The following is a 15092-nucleotide window of genomic DNA, read 5'->3' on the forward strand; positions in this document are numbered from 1 at the left end:
TCTGCCCGCGCCGCGCGCTTTGTAAACGCTGGAAACTGGCCGCCACCGCTCCGCCGCGCCTGCTGGGTTCCCAGAAACAGGCACCCCCCTCCTCCGGGTCAGTGCGCGACCTCCTGGACCAAGCGCGTCCTGAAACCCCGGCGCGCTCGTCCCCGACTTAGGGAGGGGAAATTGTGGCAGAGCTTGGCTGCAGAGTGGTGAAGGATGGCGCGGGTTCCCGCCTGTGGCAGGCGGAAAGGAACACAAAAAGCCCCTTTCTGTCCGCCGTCTCTCCCTCCTCTAGGTCTCATCACGTCTGTACTGAGGAATGCCTGCGAGGGTGCCGGGAGGCGCGGAGATGAGAGATAAAGGAATGTGGAAAAGAATGCTGCACGTGGGACGAGGTGGCCGAGTGGTTAAGGCGATGGACTGCTAATCCATTGTGCTTTGCACGCGTGGGTTCGAATCCCATCCTCGTCGGTCGTGTTTTACAGTGGAGATGATTCTTAATTTTCACAACCCGATGTCTGGAGCAGCGGGTCGAAGAGAACTGAACAGGAGGTGGGACCCAGTTCCGTCCGGACCGGACCTCTGTTCTGTCTTTGTTCAACCTGCATTCCTGGCCGTTTCATACTCCAGGTACCTGGACCTTATGGGAGGAGGTTGGAGGTGTGCTTTTCCTTCTCCCTAGAAAGAGGGCCCGGGGTTTGGTGGCACCTAAAAACCAGAACCGGAATTCTGGCCAATGCTAAATTGGGGGCCAATATGTTTTCCGCAGGAACTAGAGAAAACCACCCTGGAGGAGCTGCTCTGTCTAAAGTACTGGAACTTGATGGTGGCAGTGGCGGTGATGCTTGATCATTTAAATTATTAATCTATTCAGCGCACTGATTCCCCTCCCCCAGCACTTCTCCCAGGGCAGAGACCTTGTTTGTATCCACACACCTGCCTCCCTAACACACACACACACACACACACACACACACTTAAGCAGAAGGCCTCGAATATCTAACACCAGTCAGTGTACACAGAAGGTGCTTGATAAGTGTTTGTGGAATGATTGCTCCATGGACTCTTTCAAAGAGGAGAGGCTGTGGGGAAGGGCAGGTACTTTGATATGTATTGTAGTAACTTCGAGCGCTGTGAATCTTGGAAAGGTGCTTTAGGACAGTCAGGGGAGGACCTGGAACGTCAGGATAAGGTGTTCGCCGGCTACTCCACACACAGTAGGGAGCCAAGGTTGTTGAGTTGAAGAGTGATCAGGAGACCTATATTCTGCGGCTCCAGCTTGTGGAATCTGATGCTGTCTCCAGGTAGACAATGTCAGAACTGAGTTGTGTTGTAGAGCACTTAGCTGGTGTCAGAGAATTGCTTGGTATGGGGGGGAAAAAACCACGCATCAGAATTGATGCCAAAATTGTCTGTATAGAAATAAAACTGAATTTTGTGTATTCTTGAATCCTGCAACTTTGCTGAAGTCATTTATTAGCTCTAATTGTATGTGTCGGTGTGTGTATTCTTTAGGATTTTCTGTATGTGTGTGTATCACTTGTGATTATGGATAATTTTCCTTCTTCCTTTCCAATTTGGATGCCTCTTATTTCTCTTTCTTGCCCAGTTGTTCTGGCTAGAATGTCCAGTACGAAGTTGAATAGATGAAATGGTGAAAGCAGGCAGCCTTGTCTTTTTCCTGATCTTAGGGGGAAGACTTCAGTCTTTCACCATTAAGCATGAAATTGGTTGTGGATTTTTCATAAACACTCTTTATCAGGTTGAGGAAGTTCTTATTTATTCCTTGTTTGTTGAGTGTTTTTATCTTGAGAGGATGTTGGATTTTGTCAGATGCTTTTTCTGCCTCAGTTGAGATGATCATGTGGTTTTTCCCCTTCATTTCATATTTGGTGTATTACAATGATTGATTTTTGCAGGTTGAAACACCTTGCATTCTAGAGTAAATCCCACTTGGTCATGGTGTATAATTCTTTTAATATGTTGCTGGGTTCAGTCTGCTAGTATTTTGTTGAGGAATTTTACATCTATATTCCTAAGGGATATTAGTTTGTAGTTTTCTTTTCTTGTGATGTCTTTATCTAGCTTTGGCATCAGGGTAACGCTGGTCACATAGAATGACTTAGGAAGTGTTCCCTCCTCTTGTATTTTTTTGAAGAGTTTGAGGACTGGTGTTAATCCTTTAAATGATTGGTAGAATTTGCCTGGGAAGTCATCTGGTCCTGGAGTTTCCTGGGAGGTTTTTGATTACTGATTCAATCTCATTCCTTGTTATAGATATGTCCATATTTTCTATTTCTTCTTGAGTTACTTTTGGTAGTTTGTGTGTTTCTAGGAATTTTTCCATTTCATCTAGGTATCTCATTTGTTAGCATACAGTTATTCATAGTGTTCTCTTATAATGCTTTTTATTTCTGTATAATCAATAGTAATGACCCCCTTTGATTTCTGATTTTAGTAATTTTCAGGTCTTCACTTTTTTTCTTAGTCTACTCAAAGGTGTGTCAATTTTATTGACCGTTTCAAAGAACCAACTTTTGGTTTCATTGATTTTCTGTGTTGTTTTTCATATTCCATTTTGTTTATCTCCAATGTAATCTTTTTTTTTTTTTTTTTTGGCCACATTGGGTCTTCGTTGCTGCGCACGGGCTTTCTCTAGCTGCGGTGAGCAGGGGCTACTCTGCTGCGGTGCACAGGCTTCTCATTGCGGTGGCTTCTCTTATTGCGGAGCACAGGCTCTAGACACACGGGCTCAGTAGTTGTGGCTCACGGGCTTAGTTGCTCCGTGGCATGCCCACTCTAATCTTTGTCATCTCCTTCCTTCTGCTAGTTTTGGGTTTAATTTGCTTGAGATCCTCCTTTTTAATGAGGCATTTACAGCTGCAAGTTTCCTCTCAGCACTGCTCTTGCTGCATCCCATAAAGTTTAGTATGTTACCTTCATTTCCATTTGTCTCAAAGCATTTTCTGATTTCTCTTTTGATTTCTTTTTTAACCCATTAGTTATTTAGGGGCATGTTGTTTAATTTCCACATATTTGTGAGGTTTCCAGTTTTTCTATTATTGGTTCCTAGTTTCGTTCCACTGTGATTGGAAAAGATACCTTGTGTGATTTTACTCTTTTAAAAATTATTGCAGGGACTTTCCTGGTGGTCCAGTGGGTAAGACTCCACGCTCCCAATTCCGGGGGGCCCGGATTGAATCCCTGGTCGGAGAACTAGGTCCTGCATGCATGCCGCAACTAAGGAGTCTGCGTGCCGCAACTAAAGATCCTGCATGCCGCAACTTAGACCTGGTGCAGCCTAAATAATTTTTTTTTTTTTTTTTTTTTTTTGCGGTATGTGGGCCTCTCACTGTTGTGGCCTCTCCCGTTGCGGAGCACAGGCTCCGGACGCGCAGGCTCAGCGGCCATGGCTCATGGGCCCAGCTGCTCCACGGCATGTGGGATCTTCCCGGACTGGGGCACGAACCTGTGTCCCCTGCATCGGCAGGTGGACTCTCAACCACTGTGCCACCAGGGAAGCCCCTAAATAAATATATTTTTTTTTAAATAAATATTTTAAAAAAATTATTGCAACTTTGTTTTGTGAGCTAATATATGATCTTCCCTGGAGAATGTTCCGTGTGCACTTGGGAAGAAGGTATATTCTGCTGTTTTTAGGTAGAGTGTTGTGTGTATGTCTGGCCTGTTTGGTTTGGAGTGTGTTCAAGTCCTGTTTCCTTGTTGATCTTCTGTCTAGTTGTTCTATCGTTTATTGAAAGTGGGATCCTGAAGTCTCTATCATTGTAGAGATGTCTGTTTCTCCTTCAATTTTGTCAATTTTGGCTTCATAGTTTTTAGGACTTTGTTGTTAGGTGTGTATATGTTTATAATTATTATATCTTCTTGATGGAGTTACGCTTTTACGAATATATAATATCCCTCTTTGTCTCTTCAATGATTTTTTAATTAAAGCCTATTTTTTCTGATATTAGTATATCCACCCCAACTGTCTTGGTTACTGTTTACATAGAATATCTTTTTCCATTCTTTAACTTTCAACCTATTTGTGGTTTTGGCTCTAAAGTGAGTTTCTGGTAGATAGCAAGCATATAGTTGAATCATTTTCAAATCCATTCTGACAATCTTTGACTTTTAATTGGAGAGCTGAATCAATTTACAAACCAGCAGGTGTCCTCCTCATAAAAAGGTGAGCAACTGGAGGATAAGGACTGACCTTGCAATGTTTGTGTCCCTCCACCAAGCCTGTCTCAGTGCCCTCCACACAGAGCCCTCTCCAACTGTTTGCTCATGGACACTGGCTGCTTCTGAGGGAACCTGGGCCTGTTGGCAGAGCTGTGTCAGGCTGGGGATGTGGCGGTGGCCAGGGGGGCTGGGCATCAGGAGAGGGATGAGCCAAGTGTAGCCCATCAGCCCAAGAATTTTTCTAACATCAAAACCAGCTGCATCCTGATCTGATGGGAAAGTTGGGCTAGGTACACGGGGAAGGAGGACAGGAAGAAGGAATTCCATGTTGTGACATCATAAGGATATCTTTCTGGGCCCATCGTCCACTGCTCAGCCCAACCCGGCTGAACGCGGACCAGTACCACTGGGTTCCCCGGGGTGGCTGGGTCTGGCAGGTCTAGGGAGCTTTTGGGTACAACAGACAACAGTCTCTGAAGGTAGAGAAGGAGAAGGGGACCTAGGAAGTACTGGGGTCCTGCTCCCACCAGTCCCAGCCAAAGGGTACAGCTAGGTCTAGTGGTCTGCACAAAATAATCCCAGAACTACAACTACCATTTAGTAAATGTCAGTCTGTACTCCAGTGCTTTCTCCAGGACTGCAGTCTCCAGGAATCCCAGTTCCCACTGCTGGGAAAGGGCCTGGCTTCGAACCCAGGACTGTGGGTCAGGGCACATGCACTTAACCACCAAGTTAAACGGCCTCTGTAGAGGCAGCAGCCTTCTCTTCTGTGTGCCTTCTCCTCTCTCTAATCCCCTGGTTAGGCCTCAGGCCTAAGGCCCTTCAGCGTTTGTCCCCAGCCCACTGCCCCAGCCTCATCCTCTCCCGTCCCTTTCCTCACACCCTAGGAGTTTCCGCTCCCCCGTGACCTGTCGCCAGAAGTCCCCACTGTTCCCTGAATATTCCGTGTCCATGCCTTCCACATTTTCTGGTACCTCTCCTGGGATGCCCCTCCCCTACCTCAGCCCAGCAAGCTCATATTCATCCCTCAAGGCCCAGCTCAGGGGACACCTCCTCAGGGATGCTTGCCCCAACTTCCCAGTTGAGATCACTGGCCCCCTCTTCTAAGAGTTTCATATTACACATTCTGCAGTGTCCTCACAAGCCCCATCACAAGTTACATTCTATTTCCCATGGCCTTGGGAGGAGGGTCACAACTCCTTCGCTGTGGGGAAGCAGAGGACACCGGTGGGGGAGAGAGCGATAGTCATCCATGCGGCCAGGCACTCTGCCCGGGAGCACAGGGCTCCTTGCAGGCCAGTACCCCTGGGCCATGATGTGGTCAAGAGGGCCCAGCGCAGGGATGCCCACAAATCCCTGCCACTCTCAGGGCCTTGGTCATCCCATCTGTCAAGTGGGTACAATCATCCCCACCCCACCCAGCTCATCAAAGCCAATAGAGCTGAAAGCACTTTGGAAAGTGAATTCATTGTACAAATGGAGAAGGTTATTATTAGACCCAGGAGCAGGGTCAGAGAGAAAAAACAAGCAAAAAGGTGGAGTAAGTGCTTAGGGCTCTCGCCTTGAGCCCCTCAAGGAAAAGGGAAGCAGGCCGTGGGCAGGAAGAACAGCACCTACAGGGAGGTGGGGGCTGGGTCCTGGCTCTGCCAAGAACTGGTCACTTCCCCCTGGAACTCGGTTTCCTCACCTGTACAGAGGGGAGCACAATCCCTGCTGGCCTCCCTCCAAGGGCCTCAGTGTGGCTTCAGTGAGACAGCGGGTGCAGAAGAGCTTTGCAAACTGTAAAGTGCGGCGCACACATGCAGGCTAACTGCAGTTCTGCGACCCAGGCCCAGTTGGGCTCTGGGGAGTGGACACAGTAAATGCTGGCGACGAAAACCCTGTTTGAGGCCCAGAGGGTCCTTCGAGCACCCTCAGATCCTGAACTCCTTCTCCCTGTCCCCTCAACTTCCCTGGAATCCTCTGTTCTGGAGTCCAGGAGACTTGACCATGGTGTCACTGAGGCCTGGAGAGAAGAGGAGCTCCTGTCCAGGGCTGGCCCCCACTCCCACTCTGAATCTGAAGCTGTGGCCACACGAGCCACACAGTTGGCAAGTTCCCACCTGTGGCCTCTGAGCCCCAGCACTTGGCCAGTGAGTTTCTCACGATTAACAAATGCACTCCTGGTGGTGAGGAAGGGCCATTGTCCTCGGCCCTCTTTTTCCTGATCATCATCCTTTCAGTGAGGTCTGTGTGCATCTAGATAGTCTGTCTCTGCGTCAACTCCACTCCTGGGGAGGGTTAGAATGGCAGGTGGTGAATTCTTCCTTGCAGCACCCGAGGTGGCCACCAGCCCAGGAAAGAGAGCAGCACCCGCCTCTTCCTGGGACCCTTGGACCGCGGGGCCCCAGCCCAGCAGAGGCTTGAGCCTGGCCCACCATTCCCCCTGTGCTGGGTCTCAGCTCCGAAGAGAAGATGCTGGGAGAGACCTGGACGGAGCACTTCAGAGCAGCGCCTTGAGGAGGAAGGAGAGCGAGGCTCCACAGGAGAGCCCCAGAGCCAGGAAGAAGGTCATGAGGGTGCCGGCCACCTCCCTCTCATGTGGCAGCACCTGCCTAGAACACACAGGAGTAGGAGCTCTTAGAAAATGTCAGGCCCAACCTGGACCCAGCCCTGTGCCCTCCGCCCTCCTAACAACAGGACGCCTGAGTTCTAGTCTGGGCTGACCCAACCTCTGGTCGCTATAATTAGGCCCTTCTCTCTGGACTCCAGTTTCCTGATCTGTAAAATGGGGCCACTGGACATAGACATCTCTCACGCCCCTGGGGCCTAGATGCAACTGCCTTCCTTCCTGGCAAAATGTCCCCTACCTGGTCCTCCCGGTCACCTCTGCTCTCCCTGGATTCTCAACTCCATTTTCCCTAGAGTAAATAGCCCAGGAACTCTGCTTGTGATCAAAACCTTAGCTCCCTTGCAACTGAGAATTTGGGGGAGTAGCTGGGCCCTAAGGAATGACAGTCCAACCCATTTATTTCACAGATGGCGAAGCTGAGGACCAGAGAGGAGGCCCCCAAATCAGTGCCTGGGCTACTTTACTGCGCAGGAACCTCCCAAGCCAAGTCCTCCTCTCCCCAGCTCCTGGCCTGGGACCGGCTCAGCAGTTAAAGCCTGACCTGACAGGTGGCACCAGTGAGGCCCCTCAAAGAGCTAGCCCACCTCCCTGCTCCCAGGCCCTCCCCCCCACCTTCCCATCCCCCAGACCTGGGCGCCAGGCACATGGTGAGGGACACCAGGTAACCATTTGAAACAGCAAAAAGCAGCATGAAAGTGATGAAGTAGGCGTCCTGTGGGAAGAGGATGGGCAGCCGGGACCTCTTGGGCACGTGGCACAGCATGAAGAGTGGCACAAAGAGGACGCGCAGGCAGACCAGCAGGGGCAGCAGCCGGCTGTCTTTGTCTGGCTGCGGCAGAAGGTTGGGGTGAGGGTGGTCCCTGGGAGCAGGGTCTCTGCTCCAGGGACACCCCAGATAGACTCAACTATCACTTCCCCTGACCTACTCCATGTGTGCCGGTGAGGACCCAGCACTTGGGCCTCTGGAGAGCGAGCAGCTGGGCCAAGGCCACCCAGCAATCAAGGACCAGCCTGGGGCTAGACTTTGCCTCTCCTGAGCTCCAGTTCGTGCTCTCTCCGTGGAACTAGACAAGCATCTTCGGTTTTCAACGTCGGTGGCTCTGAGCACCCCTGGGTTCCGAGGACCCCTCTGGGGAAGGTGGGTTTGGGAGCTGGGGATCCAGGCCCTGTCCTGGCTTGGATGTGCAGCTTGTGGGATCTTAGTTCCCCGACCAGGGACTGAACATGGGCCCTTGGCAGTGAGAGCTCGGGGTCCTAACCACTGGACCGCTGGGGAATTCCCAGAGCAGCTACTCTTTGATCTACTTTGTTTGTTGTGTGTCCTTGGAAGTTTTCATGTAAAGAAGCAGCATCTTGGCTAAAAGCAATCTAAATACTAGGAATCTTGTCTGACCTCCCACGTGGTGCAGGAAGCTCCACATAACAGTCTCTAAGCACCAGGGCCTGGGCCCTAGGCTGGATGCTGGAGACACAGGTCAAGTGGACAAGGCTTCTGCTTTCAAAGAGTTCACAGTCTAAGCCCTGGCTTGCATATCTCCAGGGGCCAGGTGCTCACTGCTAAACCAGCCAGCTGTTCCATTACCAGACCCAGACCAGTGGGACTGTTGGGACATCACCTTTCTATGCTCTTTCACACCCTCTGATCCCCGACTGCTTCCCCAAACCGTCAGATCACCCCAGCCTAGGTGTGCTCACCCACAGGAAGTAAGAGGTCAGGCTCCGTCCCAGACAGTCCATGACGTTGAAGAGAAGGAAGCAGCAGATGGGGTTGAAGAACTGACCTGGGAGGGAGAGAGGGCTTATCCTGGTCCTGGCTGCCCTCTTCCCTCTCTGCCCTTCATTCCCACTGCCCTGTCCTCTTCCGCTTCCCAGCACTCACTCCACTTCCCAGGGCTGGTGGAGCTGGTCACCATGGCTGTGATGGCTGGGAAGACGGACAGGGTGACTGTGAAGACCAACACGAGGCACAGCGCCGTCAGCCAGATCTGGGGGTCGGAGGCAGGGTGTGAGCAGGCAGGCAGACCCAGAGCCCAACACGCAGCCAAACCCTCCTGCTCAAGCCCTGGCCCAGGAACAGGGCACTGGGGCCTGGCCCAGCCTGTCTCTGACCCACCATGACCCTGTCACCTTGGGTGGACCAGGTGAGTACAGGCCTCAGCGCATTCTAAGAGTCTCTGGGGCAGGCTGGAGAGAGCAGCCCTCTCTTCCCCAGGGGTGGTGGTTGGGGGCTATATCCAAGCCAAACCTTCTGGAAGACAATGAAAACTGAAGGTTTCCCTGGCTTCTGGGGTTCCTCTGGCTCCATCTCTGTCTCCTTCTCAGGGTCAAGATCCAGAGTCAGCACTGCCCTTTGGGGGCTGTTGGGAATCCCGTTCTTCTCATCTGGGGCAAGAGGGGAGGGCAGGGTCATGCCTGTGACCCACGCTTGTGACAACCAGGCCCGAGGGAAGGAGATTCCAAGCAATTAAAACAAGTGACCCGCCACCAGCCCAGGGTGCAGGCAAAGAATTAACAATGGAAAGATGCCGAGCTACTATTTATTAAGCCCACACTTGTGCCTGGCAGAGTTAAGCACCTTACATGGATTATTTCACTGCCATTGCTTTACAAATAAAGAAACTGAGGCTCAGAGGGGTTACATGACTTGACTAAGGTCACACAGCTTGGGTGTTATGAAGCTAGAATTCAAACTCAGACACGCTAGGATCTAGAACTTGTGTGCCTGAAGCTCTACTGCCTCCCCATTTTATAGAGGAGGAAACTGAGGCCCAGAGGGCAAAGGGATGACTTTAAGCCCATTGACTTCCCTTCAAGATCTTCTGCCTCTGATTACACGAGGCTACTAGGGATGAGGGTTCTAGTTGGGGACGGAGGGGAAATGCTTCCCTGTGGTGGTGGCTCTAGCCTCTGCTGGGACCTCCACCTCCCTGGCAGGGTCCCGGGCTCACCAGGCTTGAGGAGCTCAGCTTTGGTCTCCAGCTCTTGACCTTGCGCCTTTGATGGTTTCTTGGCCAGGTAGTAGCGGGCAAACTTCTGCAGAAGGAAAGCGTTGTCCCTGCCTGGCTTGGCTGAAGTGCCTGGATCCCTCCCCACCCTGTTGACTTAAAGGCTGGGGTCCCCCAGTGGCTGACTCCTTTGGGGATCAGGGCTGGGCCCAGGTCCCCTCTGCCTCCTTTGGCCTCTCTCAGGGCCTCAGACTCAGGGCTGTATCTGTGATGCTCTGAAGTGGGCCTTGAGCCCAATACCAGGCTCACCAGGTGGGGCAGGCTCAGGTAACACACGATGGACATGAGGATGCCCACGCAGGGCGTGATGAAGTACCCCAGGGCGGAGGTCTGGGCATCCACGCCACCTGTGCAGAAACTTCAGCTGCAGAAGGGAGGTGGCTGGTCCACCAGCTCCCGCAGGGCTAGCAACTCTTTTCCTGCTTCGCATTATGCATGTCTCAGATTCACCTCCCGGCATCTTCCACTCCTCCCACTAACAGACTCAGGACCCTTCTGCCGGGGGCCCCAGCCCAGCCCTTCACTCCTCTCACTCTTCCCCATGTGTCATTTTTGTTGAGCACCTACTATGTGCTCATTAGTACTGCATGCTCCTTACAATCTGAGGATGGAACTATAATAATCATTCAGGTGGGGAACCTGACACAGGTAAGGGCCAGCCAATGCCCCCAGCTAGGGAGCAGTGGAACCGGAATTCAAACCCAAGTCTATCTGAATCCCAAACCTGTGCCCCCTTCCCTCAACCTCAGCCTACTGCCACATGCCAGTGCTGGCCTCAGGGATCCTGCCCCTGGCCCCAAGTTAACCCAATCCTCACCTAGTCATTCTCTCATTGTATAACTCAAGAGCCCCAAACCCAATCCCCAGCTCCCCCATCACCCCATCACCTCCATCTCCACCAAAGCCCAAGGCATCCTGCTCTTGGCACATTCTCTCTGCTCCCCAGATTCCCAGAGGCCACCCCTGCCCTCCAGCCACCCAAGTCTACTCACTGGCCATGGACATGAGCATGGCAAGAGCAGCGAAGATCCCAGCCAGGCCCTGCCCGCTGAGGAAGAGGGTGCTGTACGTGGAAGGCATGGTGCCCAGTTGCCCGAAGAGGCTGCCCTGCAGAACCGCACAGAAGGCTGTGGAGGGACAGGATTGGGGGCCGCTGCTCAACTAGGCAGGCCTTGGGGACTCCCTGGAGGAGGTGTTGGCAGGGTGCCTAGGGGACTCCGGACTAGGTTGGGTAGGCATGTTCCGATGTAACACCCCACATTCATCCCTCCTCCGAGGTGCAGCCCTAGGTGTGAGGGGCTAGGGGCCAGGAGACCTGCTCTTAGGTCACTGTGGGGCCTTGGATGAGTGACTTTTCTTCCCCACTGGGCCTCAGTTTCTCATCAGGGATATGGGTGATGCTACTGCTGTCTTCCCTTCTTGGATACCTTGGGCCCTTTCAGTAAAAAGAAGAGGCTGGGCTGAAGCCCTGGGGGGCTGGGTGGGGAGATGGGGAAGGGCAGCGGTGCTCACAGTTGATGAACCAGACAGAGGCCATGGTGATGGAGAAGAAGGGCTCGGGGCTCATGTCCACCTTGACCAACACCGCCGTCAGGGTAAAGAGCAGCAGGATGACCAGCAGGCTGCCCAGAATCCGCACAGTCTCAGAGATGCTGCTCAGAACGGAGGAGGGCAGCGTGGGCATCGCTGGGCCCAGGCCAGGTGAGGGGAGGGGGCAAGAGTCTCATCCCAGGGCTGGACAGTGGGGGCTGGGGAGAGATGCAGGGGGGAGGGGAGGAAGCATGGAAGGTCTTCCCTGGGCCCAGATGGAGCTGCCTCAGCAAAGGCAGGGAAGGGACAACAGAGGGATGGCCTGGCATTGAGCCCAAGGGGCAGGGCTTCTCACCACTGGTACAGGAAGGAGTTGAGGAGTGTGAAGAGCAGCAGAGGCAGCTGGGACAGCAGTGTCACCCAGTTGTTGAAGTTGAAGGTATCTGCAGGGCTCGTGTGGTTGGTGCCCAGGGTCTCAGTGGTGCCGTTGGCCCCTGCCAGACGCCCCTGGAAGTACTGCCAGGATGCCAGGGGAGTGGGGTACAGAGTCACCCTACAACCTACCCTCAGGAACCCCCCAGCCTTCTCCCTCTGCCTCCTCCCATGCTTGGGATTGCTCCGTTAACTTCTGCGGGACTGACTCTCTGTCTTTGCACCGTCCCCAGCACCTGGCACACAGTTGGAGCTCGATGAACGTGCATTGAATTGAACGGCTGAAGTCTGGGACCGAGCCCAAGCACTAAGAACCCCCAACTTGGGCTTTGCTCCATCTCTAGATCACCCCTCCTGTCCTGTGCCCTGGCTCCAGCCCCCACCCCCACTCCTGCAGCAGCTTCCAGGTTCCCCAGTACTTATGGAACTCCTACTGTAAGCCAGGCTCTGGCCCAGGTGCTGACCAACTGCTTTCTCTCTGGAACACACATCCTGCCACGACTCTGCTTAACTCCCCCGCTCCCCGTCCATGGCTCCCTGTTGCCTGCAAGGCAAAGCCCCAAGGTTTTGGAACAGCATTTGGGCCCCTTCAGAACCAGACCCTGGTCTCCCTTTTGGGCCCCATTTCCTGTTCCGTCCTGCTAAGCTCCAGTCACCCCAAGCTCTGGCCCTTTCTCTGAATAAGCTGGTACTCTCCTGCCTCTCGGTGTCTTTGCAAGGCTGCTGTCTCTGCCTGGAGTGCCCTCTCCCCTCCTATCACTCCCCTCCCCCAACACAAATGCTTTACCCAAGTTACAAATCACCTCTTCCATTAAGCAGAAGGAATTGCTCCCTCCCCTGGGGACCCACAGGGCTCTGCTCCAAGCCTGGGATGGCACGTGTCATGTTACATTATTTATACTTCTTATGCACCCATCTTGCTCTCAAGACCATGGGCTGATTCATCTCTGGGTCTCCAGGGCCCAGCACAGAGCCAGGCACTAAAGAGGCATCTGGAAAGTTGTTGCATTTAATATATAAGAATAACCCAGTCCCAAGGAGAACACCAGCCCCACATTCCTGCCTTCCCTTGAAAGAATGTAAGCTCCGTGAGGATGAAACCTTCCTCTGCTATGTTTCCTTCTGTACCCCCAGTGCCAGGAATTCTAGGTGTACATTAACTATTTGTTGGATGAATGAATGTAATTCATGCTATTTCAAAGAAAACCAAAGGCTTGGATAACCCAATTTTTGAGTGACTAGCAAGGAATAATGACAAACAGGCGAAGTAGGTGGGTAGCTCCTTGCTGGTTCCACAGGATCCCCTGACCTGGTGGCCTTGCCCCTCTAGGATCTGGGCATCCCTCAAAGCTTGTTCGTCCTAGCCATGAGAGAGGCACCTCCCCTCTCTGAGGATCCTGCCTCAGCCGACAAACGGACGTAATGTGGAATCAAAGGCGGCGTGGTGGGGAAAGGCAGCTGGAGGGACGGACGGTGGTTGTGACCGTGGGGCTGTCACTCCAGCCATGAGTCTCACCGGGATGGCTGTGATGAAGAAGTTCCAGGGAAGGAGGGTGCCCAGCCCCAGGATGAAGAAGCTGATCCCGACCAGGTGGTAGCTGTGAGGATCATTGAGAAGGTCACCCGGAGGACGTCCCGCTTCGGCGGCCCCTCCCACCTCCCAGGGCAGCTCCTCCAGAGAGCGGACTACAACCCCCATCACCCAGGCTCAGGCACCCGAGGGAGGCGGCTGACGGGAATTGTAGTTCCAGCTGGTCTGCTTTGCGCTTTGGAGAGCCCGAAGGGAGCGGGTCTGAGCTGCCCACGGCCACCGGATCCCCATACGCACCCCATCCGGTCCCCAACTCGCCTGTCCTGCGGGGCGTCTCCTCGCGCCATGGCCGCCCAGCGGGATGCGCCCGGGTGGGAGAGAGATGGGGAAGCCGCACCTGCACCTGCTCCGGGGCCCGTGGGCCGAGCCGGGGACCCAGGAGGCTAGGTCTTGCAGGTGGTGGACAGGGGAAGGGGGGGTCGGGTCTCCCCGAGTCTGGAGCGGGGTAGGGGGAGGCTGGAGCCGGGCAGGGAGCCTCGGGCCGATTTCGCCTAGTCTCAGGCTCCGCAGGCTCCGACCTCGGCTCCGCCCCCGGGGCGGGGACAGAGGGTCGCACCACCCCTCCCGACCTCAGGACTGGGGACTCCAGACTCCCGCGTCTGACCCCGGCCCGACCGTGCCGTCCCCGGACCCCAACGCACCCCGTGCCGCCCAAGAGGCGGTGGCCCGGGAAGATTCCCCCGCCGCCTCCCCTCTCTGCGGGCGCCTGGCCCGGACCAGTGCGGGCGGGGTGGGGGGAGGTAGTGGGGAAGGTGCCCCCCCACCCCCGCAGCGGAGTGCTGTGGAGCTGACCTGGCTCAGTGTTCTCCCGGCTCCGCCAAGTCGGAGGTGGTGCCGTGGCGCTGCTAGCGCCGGCTAACTTGGGAGACCGCCGAGGGGCCGGGTCGCCGCGCGCCCGCCAAGCCCCGGCCGAGGGTGTAATCCGAGAGCGGCCGGTGCTGGGGGAAGCCAGAGAGACCGTCTGACGCCAGCGGTCCTGGCGGGCTGCGCCTAGATGGGTTCCCCGGGAGGCAGAGGGGAGGGCCAAGTGCAGGTGCCGGTCTGGAAGACAGACGAACAGATGGACCCTTCTTCTCCAGTGGGTGCCTGGGGAAGCGCCGGGACTTTGGGGCGCACAACAGAGGGGCGAGTCCCACCGGGGCCTCCAGGCGGGTTTCCCGGTGGCGGTGTGGCTGAGCTCCGGAGCAGTGAGGGGCTAAGCAAAGGGTCCGGAGGAATGAGTGAGCCGGCGGTGAGCCCAGACCCGCTCCCTAGCCTCGCCTGGTGCCCTCCTACCACCGCCGCTTAAAAAAAAACAAAAAAACAAAAAAAAACTTTCAGCGGTCCCACCTCACATCTTATCAAACATTAAGATGCATCCACTTCCCACTTTTTTCCGTTAAAAACTTTGAAAGGTGATAGACCATTGCCCTTTTGTAATTAATTCTCTCTAACTCATATAATTTACGAGTGGGTTTGTCTTCTCTTCAATCGCCATGCGTATTGGGGATGCTGGAGAAATAAGAGGTTTTAAATCACAAATTATTTTCATTAGTAATGACATTTTTTGGCTATTTCCAGGTTCTTGTGTTTTGTTTTGTTTTTCTCTAGCCAACTGTGAGTATGTGAAGCAAAGACTGTACTTACCTTTTTTTTTTTAATATTTATTTATTTGGTTGCACTGGGTCTTAGTCGTGACAGGCGGGCTCCTTAGTTGTGGCTCGCCGGCTCCTTAGTTGTGGCATGTGAACTCTTAGTTGTGGCATGCATG

At 53.9% G+C, this 15092-nt stretch overlaps 1 protein-coding gene, 1 long non-coding RNA gene and 1 other non-coding gene across 4 annotated transcripts; 2 read left to right on the forward strand and 1 right to left on the reverse strand.

Annotated features, from left to right (window-relative positions):
- The first annotated feature begins 26 nt into the window (after nucleotides 1–26).
- LOC113611558 (uncharacterized) lies at nucleotides 27–1435 on the forward strand. Its single transcript, XR_003429505.1, has 2 exons — nucleotides 27–618; nucleotides 758–1435. It is a non-coding gene; the product is annotated as an uncharacterized LOC113611558 (long non-coding RNA).
- Nucleotides 378–459, forward strand: TRNAS-GCU (transfer RNA serine (anticodon GCU)). Its single transcript has one exon. It is a non-coding gene; the product is annotated as a tRNA-Ser (tRNA).
- A 4209-nt stretch (nucleotides 1436–5644) lies between the features above and the next one.
- SLC29A2 (solute carrier family 29 member 2) lies at nucleotides 5645–13804 on the reverse strand. Of its 2 annotated transcripts, XM_027090164.1 has the most exons (12): nucleotides 13601–13804; nucleotides 13268–13349; nucleotides 11675–11835; nucleotides 11302–11441; nucleotides 10782–10916; nucleotides 10039–10136; nucleotides 9733–9817; nucleotides 9030–9166; nucleotides 8664–8769; nucleotides 8480–8565; nucleotides 7414–7613; nucleotides 5645–6767 (listed from the first exon to the last, which is right to left on the reverse strand). In XM_027090164.1, exons 1-12 carry the CDS (start codon nucleotides 13627–13629, stop codon nucleotides 6656–6658), a joined length of 1371 nt encoding a protein of 456 aa, XP_026945965.1. In that variant the 5' UTR covers nucleotides 13630–13804; the 3' UTR covers nucleotides 5645–6655. The 2 variants fall into 2 exon arrangements, with proteins under 2 accessions (XP_026945965.1, XP_026945966.1); XM_027090165.1 differs by lacking the exons at nucleotides 5645–6767; nucleotides 9030–9166 and having other exon boundaries at nucleotides 6895–7613; nucleotides 13601–13644.
- Nucleotides 13805–15092: the final 1288 nt, after the last annotated feature.

The sequence above is a fragment of the Aethalodelphis obliquidens genome, unplaced genomic scaffold (genome assembly GCF_003676395.1).
Source record: "Aethalodelphis obliquidens isolate GAN/ISIS:26980383/991018 unplaced genomic scaffold, ASM367639v1 scaffold69, whole genome shotgun sequence".
Lineage (NCBI taxonomy): Eukaryota > Metazoa > Chordata > Mammalia > Artiodactyla > Delphinidae > Aethalodelphis > Aethalodelphis obliquidens.